Consider the following 18,945-nt stretch of genomic DNA (forward strand, 5'->3'; position numbering starts at 1 on the left):
GGTTAAATTGGACCTGGCCTTAGATACACACAAGCTGTTTGTGGCTTTGATGTAATCTGTCATGTGTTGGGGTAAGGATGTTGTTGGTGATGTCTGCAGAAGAGAATTGCAGCTTGACATGTGTGTTTGGTTGCACAGAAGTGTGTAGGTCTGTTTATTAGTCTACTCAGCCTGCCCTCGACTTCTGCCTTTGGTTCCTTCGCCTTGTCTTTGTTGGGAGATGCAGTGCATAGGAATGGAAGAGATACTTCTGGTGCTGCTGGACAGGGCTCATACTGCTGGGTAGTACTAGATGAGATGTTTCTTCCAAAGAGAAGTTTTGTTTGAGTCTTTCTCATATCTGTCTTCTGTCATCTGCAGGAAAGGCCTTTGACATCACATATGTGCGTCTGAAGTTTCACACCAGTCGGCCGGAGAGCTTTGCGATCTACAAACGCACCAGGGAAGATGGCCCATGGGTGCCCTACCAGTATTACAGTGGCTCCTGTGAGAGCACGTATCACAAAGTCAATCGTGGCTTTATTCGGACCGGAGAGGATGAGCAGCAGGCGCTCTGCACAGATGAGTTCAGTGACATCTCCCCTCTCACTGGGGGCAACGTGGCATTCTCAACACTGGAGGGACGTCCCAGTGCCTATAACTTTGACAACAGCCCTGTGCTACAGGTACGTGAGGAGGACTAAGTCAATCAGGTGGTCTGAGTTGTGTCTTTCTGTTTAGTCATTGTGGATTGTGGCTTTGTGCTGACTGTGGGCTGCACTACAGCCCTTACTCACACTGAAAGGTGCTTGCACAGGTAAGTTGGGCTGAACAATCCAAAAAGACTCTTTTGAAGTAAGAGTTGAACTCTTGACTCTATTGTTAGTAAGTTTATGGTACAAAAAGCAAAATTGGTGGCACTAAGGGTGAATTGTCATTAGGCATCATGGAAGTCTTTAGAGGCTGGATGTAAATCTCTGCCTGCTTCAAAAGCAGCTGTGGGCATTTTGCTGTTGTTCCAGATATAAGGACAGAGGAAGGTAAAGCCTAAGCCAAATGAATATTTGGGGCATCTGCATGTATGTTTTGAGCACAAAAATTTAAGAAATGTGAGATTCTTCCAAACAAATAAAGGCTTACTGGAAGCCGTAACCTGCTCTCATACATGTGTGTTGGGGCGGGGGAGCTTGATTTTATCCACAGTATTTGTTTTCTCTTACAAGTGGCTTGTTGAGGGGGTTTGGTCGGGATTTTTTTGTTGTTAGCATTCACAGTGCTGGTTGAGCAGCAGTCAGGAGCATACTAGGAGCACCAGTTCATCTGATTTACTTGCCACTTTCTGTATTCTGCTTGATGACTTCTCCAGCTTATATTGCAACAAGGAGCTAAAGCTGTGGGGTTTGCCCCATCAGGGCTCATCTCCTTCATTTTGGAGCTGTGATTGCCACTTTTTCCCTTTCCTCTTAGAGTAGCAGGAGCAGACTGAGATGTGAGCACCCAACAGGCTCGGGGCTCACCTGTCTCTGATCCCCAGCCAGTGGGCTGAAGAGCAGAATAGCAGAATCTGGTGGGGCTCACGTCTGCAAACAAAAATAAAGATTAATGGGAAAGAGAGAACAACTCCTGAAATGGAAAGAACCAGTTTGGCCACCTTGCTGGTATAGCTAGCCCTGGCAGAAAACAGGGTTTAATCGTTAAGGTGAACAGAGAGGTTTCAAGTTAGGGATATGGTGTATAATTTTCTGATAAAATTCTCTTTGTAAGGAAGAGAGACCTGACCACCAGTTCCCTAAAATATGTACAAACCTCTGGCATTGCTTTTCAGAACTGAAGTAAATGTGTATTTTGTGCTCAGCACTTCCATGTGTTTATGCCAGTGTTTGTAATTCGGTCAATCTTCTTGTACTGGCTAAGCAGTGACGCAGCTGCAGTACGGTTGTACATACAGGGATGTTTTTCTCATGTTCTTTTTTATGGTGTCTGAAGGAAAATGGCATTGCAAAAGCTGTAGTAAAAACGAGGAGGTACTAATGACAGTCACTGGCTGAAGGTGGTGTGAAATCTGGGGACAGGCTACATTTGCTGGCTGTTGCCAGAGGAGGGTAGGGTACTGTGGTGAAGATGCTGTGTAAATATTATGAAAAGCTCTTGTGTTGTAAGTCAGATCTGCCTGTCTGTTTTCCTTCCTCAGCCTCCCCCAGCCTCATTCATCTGTCTGTCTTTTCATCTGGCAGTGTATGTCTGTAGACAAGTGTACCCTAAACCTTTTCCTGTTCGTGCTGTAAAGCTTTGCAGGAAAACTGTGGTCAGATAGATAAGTACAATTGACAAGCTTGCATAATTGTGGGCACTGTGCTTTTTGCTTGTGATGTTACCCACTGCTTCTCAGCTGAGAGCAGTCAAGATGCGAAGAGGCATTAGAAAGGGTACCCAGAGAGGAGCAGGGTCTGGAAAACACATACAAACCAAGAGGATGTGGTGTAACGCCTCTTGGGCAGGGACGTATAAGCTTCTGAGGTGCAGAGGGGAAAATGATGAGGAAGGAACTTGCTGATTGATGAATGACTTTGTGAATACATTGTGAATACAACTGCTAATGGCACAGCACTGGTATGTGCTTAAGGGGGATGTTTGATGTTTAATCTGATGGGATTTCTGTCTGCACTAGGAATGGGTGACGGCTACAGATATTAGAGTGACCCTCAATCGTCTGAACACATTTGGAGATGAAGTTTTCAATGACCCAAAAGTTCTCAAGTCTTATTACTATGCAATTTCTGATTTTGCTGTGGGTGGTAGGTGAGTAGACAATAAACCTCTGTACTTATTAAAAGCTTTTGGTCAGGATTACTAGAGTGCTTTAAAGATTTTGATTATACTCACATGGTACCATTAGGCTCTGGTCTTTATTGACTGTCCTAAACCAAAAATGCAGTAGAATGAATCTTATGAAGCTTGCAAATACTGTATATAATCTCTTGTGGCTATAATTTCAGGGCAGACAGAGATTCAATTTTTTTTTTTTCATGATTAGATCAAATGTTAAGTGATTTGTGAGAGTGGAGGGTGAAAAGAGTGACAAAAATGTAAAACAAAAGAAGAAACCCCAACTTTTTTCTACCCTGTGCTTTGTGTGGTTTTTAACATGTCATTAGTTGTTCTCTGCCTGTATCTGTAGCCTAGAATAACAGTAAGTAGAAAATCTCAATGTCTCTGCTTCACATATATTTTGGGAGCTATCTCCTATGGAGATCTGAAACATTGTACTATACTGTGGTTGTCCGTTCCTTTTGCCAAAGCGTATTGCAGAATGCTTAAATCTTAGGTTGTTGATGATAAAATGTTTTCATAAACAGAACTGAGACCAGTGCAGTGTTTTGGACTGTTTGCAGAGAGCAGGCCTGAGACTGGGATTTGACAACCTGGGAATTTGCATTGGCTGCACCACCAGTCTGTGGAGGTCCCTGGGCTTCTGTATTAGTCACCTTTGTGCTATTTAATTTCTTACTGATACAAGCACATGGTCAGCATGCATGCCTTTTCCTGGACTCTTATGAGAGAAGCTATGGAGAATATACTAACCTAAAGCCAACAAAATCTTTGCTTCTCCTACTCAGCTTATTCTGTTTTAGTGACAGACTGCGAAGGAGTTGGTTGACATTCTTGCATTTCTAAATGCCTACCTCGAGCATGCTACACCTATTTGTTTCATAGAATGGTTTGGATTGGAAGGGACCTTCAAAGATCATTTGTTTTCGGGATGGCTCTGAGAGTGACCTGGATTGCTGGAGTTTAAATACTTGTTCCTTGTCTCTTGTTAACCAGATGCAAATGTAATGGGCACGCAAGTGAGTGTGTGAAGAACGAGCTGGGGAAGCTGGTCTGCAACTGCAAACACAACACCTTTGGGGTTGACTGTGAAAAGTGTCTTCCTTTCTTCAATGACCGTCCTTGGAGGAGAGCAACAGCAGAGAGTGCCAATGAATGCTTGCGTACGTGTGGCCATGCTTGAGGGGAAAATCTCTGAGGGGTTGGGTCCCCTGCCTCTGTTGGCATCCAGAAGCTGGCCCTACATGGTTTTAAGTTGTCTCAGTTGCAGTTGGCCAGTTAAGCACAGTTCTAGTGCTTTTCAGCAGAGATTTCGCATGGTTTTAAGTTGTCTCGGTTGCAGTTAGCCAGTGCTGGTGTTTTTCAGCAGAGATTTGGTGGGACTGCTGTTTCTTCTACTCTACTCCTGTCTTGTAGGAGCTTTCTGGTAGATCCCCAGAAAGGGTCATCTCCTTTCTGGAGAAGGATGGGAGCAACCTTTAGAAAAGAGACATGTTGCAAAAATGTACAGGCTTGTACTTTATGGAACCCATAGAAAAAACTATTTAGTGTGCTGGAATATAATTGACCTTGAAAAAGCGCCTCATTTAGCATCCACTGACTTCCTCTTGTATTTGGTTTATTGGTTTTTACAGTTACTTGTCAACTATTTCATCCAATTTCAAGGCTGTTGCAACAGTTCTGGACTGCAAATGTGGATTTCTGTGACTGAATGCCAATTTATTTTTGCTTGGTTTTGTGTCACAGACCACAGCTCCTGGTAGTTTACTTTATCGGGGAAGCTTTATCAGACAGAAAAGCTTTCTTCCTGTCTGACCTCTCTGTGTGTGTTGATCAGTCCCAGCTGTCTGGTTAAGACCTGTGGCTTCCCTTGACAGGCCAGTCAAACCCAGGTCTTCTGCTCCCTAGACAGGAGACTTGTAATCCAGGGGGGAAACTCTCCTTACAGCATGGAGTCAGCCTTGTTGTTAGCTTCTTGTGCTTGTTTGCATGATGGAGATAGGCATTGCTGTGTGGGAGGGTGGCATTTCAGCTGCAAATGGCAGCCCCATGTGGAAGGGAGTGGGGTAGAAAATGCTGGTTTTCTTCTGGATGTAGATGAGAATGGTCTCAATGAGCCTGTTTTGTCACTACAGCCTTGCTTGCCCCTCCCCATGTTCAACCACCACAAAAATATGCTTTCTTCTTTTTCTTTTCTTTGATGTATAAATGCCTTAGGGGATCTGTGCCTGGGTCTCGGGATGGTTAAAGGCTCCTACTCCAGCTCCTCTACAACTTAATATTAAGCTTTGCATAGCAGGTTTTGTGACTGTCAGGGTCGGATAGCCGCATGTGCTGTTTGCTGATGGTACCCTTGTCTTTGCAGCTTGCGACTGCAACGGGAGGTCACAGGAATGCTACTTTGACCCTGAGTTATACCGCTCAACGGGCCATGGGGGCCACTGCACGGGCTGCTCGGATAACACCAGCGGTGCCCACTGCGAAAGTTGCAGGGACAGCTTCTATCGCCTGGGGAGTGAGGAGGGATGTCTGCCCTGCAGCTGCAACCCAGTTGGTAAGTAGTGGCAGCAAACATTTCTGCCTGCAAACTTCCATGCACAAAAGCTAGCTCTTCTCTTGATTATGCAGCTAATTGCAAACTACAGGGTAAAAAGAGTGGGTTTTTTGTCTGTTTTTCTTGCTTTTTTTCCCCATGTAGGAAATGTTTATTGGGTTGTATTTTGGTTTAAATTATCCTTGGATCTAATTGGGGTTGGGGCGGCAGGAGCAGATGGTTCACCTCTGAAGCATTTACTCCTTCAAATGTGCTCTGAAATAGATTTTTATTTTGGTTTTTTTGGTTGTGGTTTTTTTTTTTTTTCCACTGCATATGTGTTACCCTGGACACTCCCAGTACTAAAGAGCTCATTTAAATTCTTAATAAACAAGGTGATGTGAGCGGATATTTCTGGAAGTTGTTCATACTGAAGAATTGTAGTAAACTTTAGCTGCATCAGTTTCTCCTACTGACTATCCAAGCACTATAAATACAAACCAGTGAAACCTTAAACACAAAAGGGGGTGGGGGTGAGAAAAAACAAAGTAAACTCAGAATATGTAGTTAAACTCCTTTAAAAAACAAACAAACAAACAAAACCCCCAAAACAAAACGGAAAAAATTCTGGCAGGAGAACAAATCTTTTGTCGTCAAGGGAACCACTTGACCCGTATGGTGTGATGGCGTAACTACACCAGCCCACAGCAAATAAGGGGGAAGGAGACAAAAGGGTAACAGATAGTAAGATCTGATGTGAGGTTCCAAAATAGAGTAGCTGGAATAAGTAATTGCTTGCAGCATGCCCTAAAAGTCAGCCAGCGAGAGGTCTGCCAGGGTACGTCTCCTGTCTAATTTGGTCAGAGAGTTGTACAGTTGTGAAATTTTTGACCAAGAAAGGCCTCTTTCTTCCTCCATCTGCTCTCCCAGGTCCTCATGTTGGACCTTATTTTAAGAGGGGTGAGAGTTGGTGTCAGCTGAGATGGTCAAGAAGCAGCAGGGAGGTGACTTCTTGGGTCTTTAAGGACAAATTTCAAAGGGCTTTATAACAGCTATTGGCTTGTGTCCTGTGGCACACTGGCACCCAGGGTGTATTTGAAGCCCCTGGATAGGTTTAGATTGCTATTTTTTGTCCAAGTACTGTTTTTTCCTAAGTAATTATAAGTGGCGCTGCAAAGGGGGTTTGAACTTTGGCTGTATATGGTAAAGGTTTTGTGAGTTGTTCTGTCCAGCCTAATCATCTTATAACTCTTCACTTTGCTATAATCTTCTGGTGTGGATTGAAGTGGAAAGAAGCAACTATTTCTGTATATTAAAATACTTTTTTCCTGGTAGTTAACTCTTACAGTGCTGACAGCTCCTAGGCTGCTAGCTACACTGGTGCTTGGGAGAAAGCATTTTGTCCACTGTGGATTAAAGAAACCTGTTGCTGCTTTTTGTGCAAGTTTGCTTTAACAGAGTATTACTGAGGAAGGTGTCCTTCCAAAAATGAGAGTTTTGCTGAAGAGTTTGTTAGGGTTAATAGTAGCACATGCAGCCTCACTCTGAGTAGATGGTTTAGTCTTTAAATCCAACTTGGGAATCAAGGGAGGAAAGGAAATCATAGCATGAAAGGGAGAGGTCAGGATAACCCCTGGCAAAGGGGAGATGGTGATTAGGGAGAACACAAGGGATTCAGGGAATAAAATCTTGGAAATGGTGCGTTGCAGGGTAAAACAGGCATGGAATTAGAGAGGCATGCCAAGGTAACATTGAGGATGAAACAGGAATAAGGGTGCAACTTATATATTAAAAGGTTGGTTGGTAGGAATACTTGAAAGCTGAATGTAGTTTGGAAGACTAGATAACGATTCATCTCTCTAGAGCTGCTGGGGGAAAATCCCTGTGAACTAGAGGCAGTCTTTAGGTAAGCTGTCACTCGTCAGCTTGAAGATATGCCTCCCACTTTCTTTTCCCATATTTCTTGCCCATTTTGTAGAGTTGAAAAAAATTGCAGGCTGATAGAGCTGGGTGGGTCTGCTGAGGTACCTGTCCCTGCTCTCCCCGCAGGCTCCCTCAGCACGCAGTGCGACAGCTATGGCCAGTGCAGCTGTAAACCCGGCGTGATGGGTGATAAGTGCGACCGGTGCCAGCCAGGTTTCCACTCCCTCTCTGAAGCCGGGTGCAGGTAAGGGGGACTGCTGCTCTCTAAAAGAAAAACTAGGTTCCTTTTTAAAGCTTTTTGTGTTGGCTCTTGATGAGTTGTCCTCTCTCCTGACTCTTTCAGGCCCTGTTCTTGCAATCTGGCTGGCAGCACAAGGGAATGCAATGTTGAGACAGGACGGTGTACATGCAAGGACAATGTTGAAGGCTTCCACTGTGAGAAGTGAGTTTCTCTTCCTGTGGCTTTGTTTCAAGAATGAGAAACATTTGAGTGATGGCCAGGGGTAAGCATCAGGGAAATGAATTCTCTTTCCTTCACATCTTCAGATGCAAACCTGGATTTTTCCATCTGGATTCCTCCAATCCAAGGGGCTGTACCCCCTGCTTCTGTTTTGGACACTCTTCAGTTTGCACCAACGCCATCGGCTACAGTATCTATAGTATCACCTCCAGCTTCCAGTTTGGTAAAATTGAGCCTTCTTTTGTATCTTGGGCTGCGCTGTAGACTCAAGTCAGAAGCGATTAAAAAACCTGCTCCTTCCTCTCTCTGCAAGACTGCAAATCTTGGGCAGGCAGGTCTGGGATCCCTCTTTTGGAAGTGTTGAGTTACTTCTGAAGCTACTGGGAACTTCCATGTCTGTAGCTCGTTTGTTCAGCTAGGGAGGAATGAATTCACAGCTGGGACTTCAGGCACCCAGTGCTAATGTACGATATGCAGGTGCAAGTGGGAATTGCAAATACAAACTTTTTATAGCTTGAGAGAGGTGCTGGCAAGGGGGCATTTTCTCAGTTTTAGAACCAAATCAGGAGTTTCTGACTGAGAGGGTTACAATAATTTTAGATTTGGGGGTTACGTGGCTCTGAATAAAACATGGTTGTGTTTCCGATGGGTCTGTAAGCTCAGGAAAAATCTTTTTTCATACAGCCAGTTTCCTGTGTATGCATGTTTTCATGCTGCGTAGTCTGAAAAGAACATCTTTTTAGTTAAAATTCCACTGGAGAACAGTTCGTACAAAGGCTGAAACTCTCAAGTCGTAGGGGATTGCAGGTTTTCCCATCCCTGCTTAAGCTCTTTAGAAAAGATTTTGAACAAGGAGTTGTCACAGGGTTCAAAGTTCAGAGGGTTCAAGTCAGCACTCAAGTTAAGGGCATAAATGGGAAAGATGATGTTTGCTGTCTACGTTCTTCTGCACAGCTACTTTCTGAAGTCTGTTAGTGCCAGTGTACAGACTGTAGATGAGTTATATATGAGCAGTGTGCAGTATGACATGAGAAGTGTGTGTAAAGCTAGGTCTTCGAAGGGTGTTAATGCTTGCACGTTTCATTTTTTTTTTCAGGAGAGGACGAGTGGCGTGCTGAGCAGCGCGATGGCTCAGAAGTCTTACTCCAGTGGAGTGCGGAGACCCAGGATATCTCTGTTATCTCGGACAGCTACTTCCCCATGTATTTTGTTGCACCACGTAGGTCATTCAAAAAGTGAGGCTCTCTGTGCTGCTTGTGCCCTTTCTGTTCTGTCCCCTAACTAAGGATTTCTTCCCCTTTCAGCCAAGTTCTTGGGCAACCAGGTTTTGAGTTACGGGCAAAACCTGACCTTCTCCTTTCGCGTGGACAGACGGGACACGCGCCTCTCTGCAGAGGACCTGGTCCTGGAAGGGGCTGGGCTGAGAGTGTCAGTGCCGCTCATTGCCCAGGGCAACCCTTACCCCAGTGAGAACGTGCTGATCTACACCTTCAGGTGAGAGGACTCTCCAGGCATGGTGGGAGCAGCTGGGACCTAGCCTGTGGTGCCCCTGGCCTCTGAGCTTTTGAGAAAACAAACAGCATTAATTTTAGCTCAGAATAGTAGTCTTATCAGGTTAATTTGAAGCTCGCTGTCTAGCAGCGTTGCATAAGCATATATGAATTATGTTGCAATAGCATACCACTGTTAGAAAGGGTGCTTTAAAAGGGTACAGCTGTTAGCATCTGAAAGCTTTGCTGATGATGCTCTTCTCCATAGGCTACACGAGGCTACAGACTACCCGTGGAGGCCTGCTCTTACGGCATTTGACTTCCAGAAGCTTCTCCACAACTTGACTTCCATTAAGATCCGTGGGACGTATAGTGAGAGAAGTAAGTTGCTGAGCAGGATGTCGCAGAAGAGAGGGGCAGACTCATTCGTCTAGTGTTTGGGTTGTTTTATTGTAGGGCCAGGTCATAAATAGCTGTGGCAGCTTATTTTGCAAATCCTGTGCTAATTGCTTTTCACCTGGCCTTTCTGTGTAACAGCTTCTCCCTGGCCTCCGGAAGAGGACATGGGGAAGAAACGTGCTGCCTTTGAGAGTCTGGAAGCTGAGCACCCATCACCTGATGATTTTTTGCTTCTAAATGTGGGAGTTTTGCTGTGTTGCATAGCCAGTGTCTTCCAAATTGGTAGAAATACATAGCACAGAGTCCTGAAGGACATAATAGGAGAGATGTAGGGAGTTCACAACATTTGGCCTTGGTTTCTGCTACACTGGGAATGGTTACATCCCCCATGTTTCCTGGTCTTGCCTTGGCATGACAAATGGGAAGGATGAGGTCTTGAAAGCACTGCCTATGCTGAACTTGAGTGAAAGTGCCTCATAATGAGGATTTAGAAAAATCAGTCATGAATTAGGAGCGAAAATATCTGCATCCTTGGGTATTGTCACGTGAAGAAGAATTTTTGCAGAAAGATGCAAAGGATGAATTTGTATTTGGGGAAGGTGGGAAAGGTGCAAGTGTTTTAGTAGAGGTAGCTCATAAAGAGGAATGTGGGGCTGTGAAATGGAGGGGGAGTTGAAAGGTGTGGAGCAAGCCGTCCTGAGTGCTGCAGCTGCTGCTAATATGTGGGAGCTGAGGCTCTGCTTGGTGCTCTGGAGCTTCTGTGGTGGTACAAATGCACTGCTGTAAGTTAAAAAACAGCTATGTTGTGTCTGGGCTCTGTTCTGCTCCAGGGGAGGGGCAGGGAGGAGAGGGAAGAGTGCTCAAATGCCAGATGAAGGAATGGCGTGAGAGGAATAGCTGAAGAGTTTGCCCCAAGGCATGGTTTGCAGATGCCGTGTTAGAGACGGCGTATTAAAATTGCCGGAGAGATGGTCTGTCCTCCTTAGAAAGACAGGAATTGGTTTTGGTATTTGATTTGGAATTGGAAACCATATGCATGCAAAATATAACTTATTTTAACTGATGGTACTTGCTCACATGCTGTTCTCAGCATCCTCCTCTATATCGTTATTCTCAACTTTCCTGCCCTGCGCATGCCCTTCATGAGCTATATTGCATCTTTTCTGATCTGTCTAAACCTTCCTGGAGGATTTTGCTTCTTGATTTACCTTACCAACTGTGAGCATCCACCTGTCGGTCTCTTGTGCCATTCAGATGTGTGTTTGGTGAAGTGGTAATGAGAGCCTTTGTGGTTACAAAGCATTACCCCTCTTGGTGCTTTCTAGGTGCTGGCCACCTGGATGACGTTACCATCACAAGTGCTCGTCCTGGACCTGGTGTGCCCGTGGCCTGGGTGGAGAGCTGCTCCTGTCCGGTGGGATATGAGGGGCAGTTTTGTGAGCGCTGCTCCTCTGGGTACCGGCGAGAGACACCAAGCCTCGGGGCCTACAGCCCCTGCGTGCCTTGTGCTTGCAATGGGCACAGCGAGACGTGTGAGCCAGAGACAGGTAAGAAGGGCTGATAAAACAGGGAGCGGTGAGAGGGCGGTGGTTCTTTCTGGGTTGGATGATGAAGCAAAACCAATGTCCCTCTCTATTCCAGGTGCATGCAATTGCAGGGATAACACAGCGGGGTCCCACTGTGAGAAGTGCAGTGATGGCTATTATGGAGATGCGACAGCGGGCACAGCCTCAGACTGCCAGCCCTGCCCATGCCCAGGCAGCTCAAGCTGTGCCATCGTGCCCCGCACGAAGGAGGTTGTGTGCACCAGCTGCCAGGCTGGCACTACAGGTGCGTTCCTACACGAAAAGTCTTTTTTTCTACACCCCATGTGCCTGTGGAAGTGTGTCTCCTGTTGGTTCTGGGGCTCTGACCCACAGTGAGCAGCACTGAAAGCTGCTGTGTTCTCATTCAAATCCTTCTCTGTTCCTCAGCCCTGTTTTCCGTCCTGTCTGAGGCTCAGAGCTACCCATGTTCTTTGTGCCTGTCTCAAAAACAAAAGGGAAGCAGGCTTAGTCTGAACATTTCTGTGCTACATAGGTGCGCCGTGCTAGCTTCTAATAGAGCTCTGTTAATTGCGTGGTGTTGGGCAGAAAATAGGATAGATTTAAAAGAGCCAGGAAGGCGGGTCAGACTGAAATAAAATTAGAAGATGCAGTTTGCCAGCTGGAGAGGCACTGTGGGATGCTTGGAGGGGAGGGCCAGTGCCTTCCCTAGGAAAAGCAGGAAGGCTGCAGTGACTCACAAACACTGCCTAAAAAATACAAGACCAAATTTATGCTCAGCAGTTCTAAAGAGAAATATGTGAATGGGTACAGATCTTTTTTTTTCTTAGTGAAAACCATGAAGTCTGAGCATGTACCCGAGTTGTTAAGCAGAGCCTTTCGTTCAGCCTGCAAACAGCAAGGAAGCCTTAGGATGGTTGGCAGCCTCCATAATGTTCTACTGATTTTATGCTTAGCATGGTAGAGTCCAAAGTCCAGAATACCTGTAAATGCTTGGAATGCTTAGAAAAGCCCCTGGCCAAGCACAGAGGCAGCTTTTGGGGGTTCCCATGGGGGCCATTGCTTCGTGAACCAGAGCGGAGTCTAGGGGTCCAGGTTCCTGGCAGCTCAGGTGTCAGTACAAGCTCATCTTTACTTGTAGCTATATGATCGCAGAAGAGTTCCTCCTGTCTCCCACCACCACCTTGGGATGTGAGGGAAAAGGTGAGGGAAAAGAGGGTTTGCGTGTGCAAGAACTGCCTAAGAAATGGAGCTTATAGCTGGCTGGTGGGGTCAAATCTGCAGTAATTGTAGGGAGCTGGGAACTGGATGCTTCAGTGGCTGCCTGTGGAGGCTTGCCAGATCTCATTGGCAGTGGGGCTTCCTGGAGCAGTGATGCCCCACAGAGCTCTACCTGCTTGGACTCTTAAATTAACAACAAATTACAAGCAATAGGTTTGGCTTAAAGGAATAGGAGGGAAAGGAGGAGCTGAAATAATTCATAATGCAAAGTTCCAGTGAAAAAGCAGCTTAAATTTAGAGATGGGAAAGGGATTTGTGCATGGTTTCGTGCACCTTTCTGGCCCCAACAGAAGAATAAAAAGGGAGGAAGCTGGAGAGCTTACTTTTCAGAAGGGACTACAAAGAGGATCCGGGTGAGATGGCAGCAAAGGGCTTTCTGCTGCAGCACATCTGTTTCTGTCGCATCCCAGGCAAGAGGTGCGAGCTGTGTGATGATGCCTATTTTGGAGACCCGCTGGGCGAAAATGGTGCTGTGAGGCCTTGTCGCCTCTGCCAGTGCAACGACAACATCGATCCCAATGCTGTGGGGAACTGCGACCGCCAGACAGGCGAGTGCCTCAAGTGCATCTACAACACCGCCGGCTTCTACTGCGACCGCTGCAAAGATGGCTTCTTTGGGAACCCCCTGGCCCCTGATCCTGCTGACAAGTGCAAAGGTGCGAGCCGGTTCCTCTTGCATTTAAAAATGGTTTTGTCCCCAAGAGCTGCTGTTTCGTGATGTGTTGTTAGGACGCAGTGTCAGGCTGTTGTTCGTGCCTGTCAGCAGCAATGTGTGACTTCATCCTGGTTTGGTGGTTCTAGCTTGCTAAAATGCTTGTGTTTGTGGGTGCTTACTGCCATTGAAGCAAAAGCATTGTGTGGCGTGGGGGCTGGGTTGCCATGTGTTTTTGATCTAGGCCCATTTGATCTAGTTTTGATCTAGGACAGGCTAGCAGGGTACCAACACAACGAGGGACTTCTAACTTTCTGCGTATTTCTCCATCCCTTTTATTTTTGCAGCTTGTCACTGCAATCCCTACGGCACTGTGAATCAGCAGACGAGTTGCAATCAAGTGACCGGGCAGTGTGAGTGCCTGTCTCACGTCACTGGGAGGGACTGCAGTGCCTGTGAGCCTGGCTTCTTCAACATCCAGAGCGGACGTGGCTGTGAGAGGTGATGTTTGCCTTCGCTTGGGGCAAAGAGCCTGGTTTTGGGGCGTCTGTGCTTACCTTGTGCAGGAATGTGATGTTTGTCACAAGTAACTGGTGTGCCTCCATGCCCCTATGGGTGGGGAAGAGCAGCTATGAAGGCTGTACAAAAAGCCTGGCTTAAATAGCTTTATAAGTAGTTTTAAATCAGGATTTTAAATAGAAAAGTGCCACATAACTGTGTGATTGTTGGTAGCAGGGGCTCGTGGGTTCCTTTTTTAGTGCAGGCATCAAGTGACCTTGCACAGTTCAAAGGCACAGTGCCTTGCCTCCTGCATCTGCCCAGCAAGGAAAGTGACTTTTGGCAAATGGAAACATTGAGCTGTGCTTGTTAGGGCTCCTTCAGAGAGGTGCTTCACCTGTGCCTCCCTTCTGTGTCACTGCCTGATGTGTGGCTGCCTCTCCCAGGTGCAACTGCCACGCGCTGGGCTCCACCAACGGCCAATGCGACATCCGAACTGGGCAGTGCGAGTGCCAGCCTGGCGTTGCCGGCCAGCATTGTGACAGATGCGAGGTCAACCACTTTGGCTTTGGCTCCGAAGGCTGTAAACGTAAGTCTGAGAGGCTGGAGAGAGGCAGATGGGAAGGATGTTGCACAGCCAGCCTTGCCTTTGCTTTTCTCCTGTCTCTGGGAAGGTACTTTCTCACCTCGCTCTTCATCGCAGCAGAAGTTGGCACTCTTATGTCCACACCCTGCATGGTGAAATCTGATCTGTGTACAATCGCTTATCCCCTTTTTCTTTTATTACTTTTTTTAATTGGGGGTAGGAAGAACTCCAACATTTTAGATACCCACTTCTCTTACGTGTAAATACGTTCTCTGAATCTTGTCCTGCAACAGTCCTGTTTCCTAATGTTAAATCTCTCTGCACAACTACTCTGCAAATGGCCTGAATATACAGATTCTGTCTTGAGAAGCAACAGATCTTGTAAACATGGTTGAAAAACAGGATGATCCAAACTTTCCTCCTTGATATCCCTGCCTGTGAAGAGCAGAAATATTAACTGCAGTTGGTTACAACGAAATGGGGTAAAAAGTTGTAAAGCTTTGTGGGAGAGGTAATTGCAACACTGTGAATACATGCAATGAATGTTGCATCCAGCTAGACAGAGTGCCCTGCGCTGGGTAGAAGTGCCCCAATTGGGAGCGGGGCTCCAGCTGTGGGTTTGTGCCCTTGCAGACATTTTAGGGTATTGAGGGTATGCTCTCACCCCGTGGGTTTTAGGGTGTTTCTGCCTCTTCTCCAGTCTGACTGAGGTGTAAATTCCCCGCAGCCTGTGACTGTGATCCTGAGGGTTCTCACTCCCTGCAGTGCCAGGAGAACGGCCGCTGTGAGTGCAAGGAAGGCTTTGTGGGGAGCCGCTGCGACCAGTGTGAGGAGAACTATTTCTACAACCGTTCGTGGCCAGGCTGCCAAGAGTGTCCGGCCTGTTACAGATTAGTGAAAGATAAGGTAAGGCCACAGACGCCACTGTTGGTACCACTGGAGACAGTGGCACGTGCCCGCTTGTGCAGCAGCTTTTATGCCCGTGGCTGGCTGATGCTTGTTGAAAGCAGAGAGGTGCAAGGTGCTTTGCTGTGTCTCATAGCTGTGCTCTGTCCCTCTCATGTAGGTGGCGGAGCAACGAGAGAGGTTGCAGGAGCTGGAAAATCTTATAGCAAATCTTGGTACAGGAGAAGAAACTGTAAATGATCAAGCCTTTGAAGAGAGGTTGAAGCAGGCAGAAAGAGATGTTATGGAGTTGCTCCAGGAAGCACAAAACAACAAAGGTGAATTGACCTGATCAGACATGGACCAATGTGAAATGAACTCTTTGCTTGATGTTCCTGTTCCCTTTGGACACAGCGTGTTTTATTTCAAGCCTATGCTGTGTGTTAGGACAGACAGCTATTTCAGATAGCACTGAGACAGTGTATGTTGTTATCAAAACAACGGTGGCTGTGCTTTTATCCCTGCTGTTCTCCTAGTGGTCACTGTTGTACATGCAAAGTAAAGATCTGCCTCTAGCTCTGTACAAATGCAAGTGTTTTATGTGTTACCCTCTTCTCCACATGCAAAGGAGGTTTTTACTTGTTAAGCAGAAGGCTTTCCAACATACATACTTATTATGCTTATAAATTTGCTCAGACATCCTGGGATAAAGCAGTTCTTGTTGGGATATCATCAGCAATCAGAATGAAGGCTTCAAAATCCTGCTGGCAGGCTTAATTATGCTGCCATAAAGCGTATAATGTTCTGAAAAGTGCTGTTGTGGAGACTTGTAGCTATTTTTCCTGTTAAACTCTGCTTCAGATTGATCCTTGTACTGTCGCCTCTGCCATAGGATGTCTGTGAGCAGGACGTTAAGCAATGTGGCAGTGGTTTGTCCTTAGGGTCTTTTTAATGTATAAGCTGCTGTGTGTTTTGGAGAAGAGCAACTTGAAGACTATTGACTTTGCAGTAAAAGATGTTCCCCTGGGAGTTGGTTCAGTGATTTTAGCCCACTTTGGAAAAAATCTGTCCCCTTCTGCATGAAGCTGGGAAAAAGCTCACGCACATCTAATGCTTGCGTTTGCTTGGAAAGATTCCTGCCAGTGGGAATGATCGCTGAAGCTCTTCTCAGTTTTAGCTAAGGTAGCTTTACGCTGCTTACTTGCCATCCATGCCTAGGTAATAGTCCCACATAGGTGGGTAGGAGGCTGGGGTTTGGAGAAAGGTGAGGGAATGGATTGGGTTTTGTGGTGGTATTTTTCATCTTTCTTTCCATCTCTTAGAACCATAGAATCATTCAAGTTGGAAAAGACCCTTAAGATCATCAAGTCCAACCGTAAACCTAACACTGCCAAGTCCACCACTAAACCATGTCCCTAAGTGCCACATCTACGTGTCTTTTAAATACCTCCAGGGATGGTGACTCAACCACTTCCCTGGGCAGCCTGTTCCAATGCTTGAAAACCCTTTGGGTGAAGAAATTTTTCCTAGTATCCAACCTAAACTTCCCGTGGCACAACTTGAGGCCGTTTCCTCTTGTCCTGTTGCTTGCTACTTGGGAGAAGAGATGGACACCCATCTTGCTATGACCTCCTTTCAGGTAGTTGTAGAGAGCAATAAGGTCTCCCTTCAGCCTCCTTTTCTCCAGGCTAAACAACCCCAGTTCCCTCAGTTGTTCCTCCTAAGACTTGTGCTCTAGACCCTTTACCAGCTTTGTTGCTCTTCCCTAATGAAGAAGCAAGTTAAATGCAAAAATAACTACCCTTGCAAAAATCTGTGCACACCTGTAGCACTTATTTGTGTTTTTCTACTTGATATGTAGTTTGTAGTATGTTTTTGAAATGTGTCAAATGTTCATGTTCAATACTTAAAATTTGTTGCAAGGTCAAGGCAATGTATTTGGGAAAAATCTTAATTTTGGAGGCCTGCAGGCTTCTGCTTCTACTTCATCTCTTAATAATGCTCTTGCCTTTTCAAAAGTAATTGTCCCTGGTCATGAGATACATATCTATGCTTTTATGGCTCTATTATTAAGATGCTGTTGTGGGGAGTTACCTGGTGGTCCAAAAATTTGCGGAAGTTTGCGGGGCTCAAGTCCTACACATTGGAGAACCAAGGCTCTATACTGCCAGCTTTTGTCAGAGAATTCACAAAGCAGATGTTTCATACCTCTTGAGGAACAGCTCTGTTGTCTTTCTTAAGTCAATGATAGAGGTGAAACATGATTCTGAACACAAAATCCACCATCAGTTCCAACACCCAGCAGGATTGTCTTATCAGTAGTTAATGACTCTTCATTTCTCATATTTGGTGCGCATTCTGATGATGGCTTTGATCTCAAGCTGACTGACTTATGAAACAGCTTTGCTGGTCCCCTTTCAGTAGGGGATTAACCTACCAACGTGTTGCTTGCAGTGGTAAGCTGCTGCTCCAGCTTCTCTTCCTGCTGTAATTAATTTTGCTGCCTGTCTTTTATATCATGTTTTTCAGATGTAGATCAAGGCCTCATGGATCGTCTCAAAGACATCAACAGCACACTAGTGAGTCAGCTCAACAGGCTGAGGAACATCCAGGGCACAGTGCGGGAGACAGAGAACCTGGCGGAGCAAGCCCGGTTGCGGGTGGAGGACACGGAGGACCTGATCAGCTTAGCTTCCGATATGCTTGAGAAGGCAAAGATGGCAGCTGACAACGTGGTGAGTGTGCTGCAAGATCCCACATGGTTAGGAGCGGAGAGGGCCTTTCCTTTCTGTGCCCTGTGGTGGGTTTCTCTGCTTGTTCTCTCTCTCATATAGCAAATTTGCTATGGAAATATCTTCTCCTCTACCCAGGATCATGGGAAATAAATAAAGGAAGATCACCAGTGTCTGTCATAGATTGTATCTTAGCCCCTGCTCAAAGAAACCAAAGTAAGAACCCCTAAATAAATACCAGTACTTTTGTTTTTAAGGAATAATCAGTGGTGGAAACTGCATGAGCTGAAGAAAAAAATACAGAGAAATCAGACGTAGGTTAGACGCATCTCAGACATTTAGATCATGACAGTAAATATTTAAAGCAAAGATGAATAAAAGATGAAAAAAGAGCTTTAAGATTTTTTTCTTTCTTTTTTTCCAGTCCATTACACCTCCAGAGTCAAGCAGGGACCCTAACAACATGACTCTATTGGCAGAAGAGGCCCGTAAGCTGGCTGAAAGGTAGGCTGTGGCAAGACGTGCTCCTCACAACCCACATCAGGGCCCTGCTCTTCCCTACAAGGGGGAAGCAAAATTTCATTTGCTTGATATGAAACACGCGCCCTTTGCCGACTAAGAGTCTATCACTGGGTGCATGCCTATGTATCATTGAGGGCAAACACTAGACTGTGAAGGAGGGATATGTACAACCATAGCGGTGCCTTTCAGCTGTTTTTGTGGGCACTGCTGGAGTGATGCCTGGGTTGCAGAGGTGGTCTCGAACGGCATCTTCCATTGCAAATTTTTTGGCATCTTCCACATGCAAATCTGGGTGAAGGAAGGAAAAGTAAGAGAAAATTTGGCATTGAGGATTGTGGTGGGTTGACCCTGGCTGGATGCCAGGTACCCACCAAAGCCATTCTATCACTCCCCCTCCTCAGCTGGACAGGGGAGAGAAAATGTAACAAAGGGCTTGTGGGTCGAGATAAGGACAGGGAGAGATCACTCACAAATTACAATCACGGGCAAAACAGACTCAGCTTGGGGAAAATTAACTCAATTTATTGCCAATCAACCAGAGTACGGTAATGAGAAATAAACCAAATCTCAAAACACCTTCCGTCCACCCCTCCCTTCTTCCTGGGCACAACTTCACTCCCGGATTCTCTACC

The 18,945-nt window shown here is 46.0% G+C and overlaps 1 protein-coding gene across 2 annotated transcripts in view; it reads left to right on the forward strand.

The window, feature by feature from the left end:
* The window catches only part of LAMC1 (laminin subunit gamma 1), a 71,777-nt gene that overhangs the window by 43,978 nt on the left and 8,854 nt on the right, over positions 1-18,945 (forward strand). For both annotated transcript variants that reach the window (XM_052800747.1, XM_052800746.1), the window contains exons 2-20: positions 361-665; positions 2,648-2,778; positions 3,805-3,971; positions 5,174-5,362; positions 7,391-7,508; positions 7,608-7,706; positions 7,811-7,947; positions 8,821-8,943; positions 9,029-9,218; positions 9,483-9,595; positions 10,939-11,160; positions 11,255-11,443; positions 12,849-13,094; positions 13,438-13,591; positions 14,035-14,177; positions 14,902-15,080; positions 15,241-15,397; positions 17,589-17,794; positions 18,216-18,295. In XM_052800747.1, the coding sequence (XP_052656707.1) occupies positions 361-665; positions 2,648-2,778; positions 3,805-3,971; positions 5,174-5,362; positions 7,391-7,508; positions 7,608-7,706; positions 7,811-7,947; positions 8,821-8,943; positions 9,029-9,218; positions 9,483-9,595; positions 10,939-11,160; positions 11,255-11,443; positions 12,849-13,094; positions 13,438-13,591; positions 14,035-14,177; positions 14,902-15,080; positions 15,241-15,397; positions 17,589-17,794; positions 18,216-18,295 (3,148 nt within the window). The remainder of the gene's footprint in view (positions 1-360; positions 666-2,647; positions 2,779-3,804; positions 3,972-5,173; positions 5,363-7,390; positions 7,509-7,607; positions 7,707-7,810; positions 7,948-8,820; positions 8,944-9,028; positions 9,219-9,482; positions 9,596-10,938; positions 11,161-11,254; positions 11,444-12,848; positions 13,095-13,437; positions 13,592-14,034; positions 14,178-14,901; positions 15,081-15,240; positions 15,398-17,588; positions 17,795-18,215; positions 18,296-18,945) is intronic.

This window comes from Harpia harpyja, chromosome 11, assembly GCF_026419915.1.
Source record: "Harpia harpyja isolate bHarHar1 chromosome 11, bHarHar1 primary haplotype, whole genome shotgun sequence".
NCBI lineage: Eukaryota > Metazoa > Chordata > Aves > Accipitriformes > Accipitridae > Harpia > Harpia harpyja.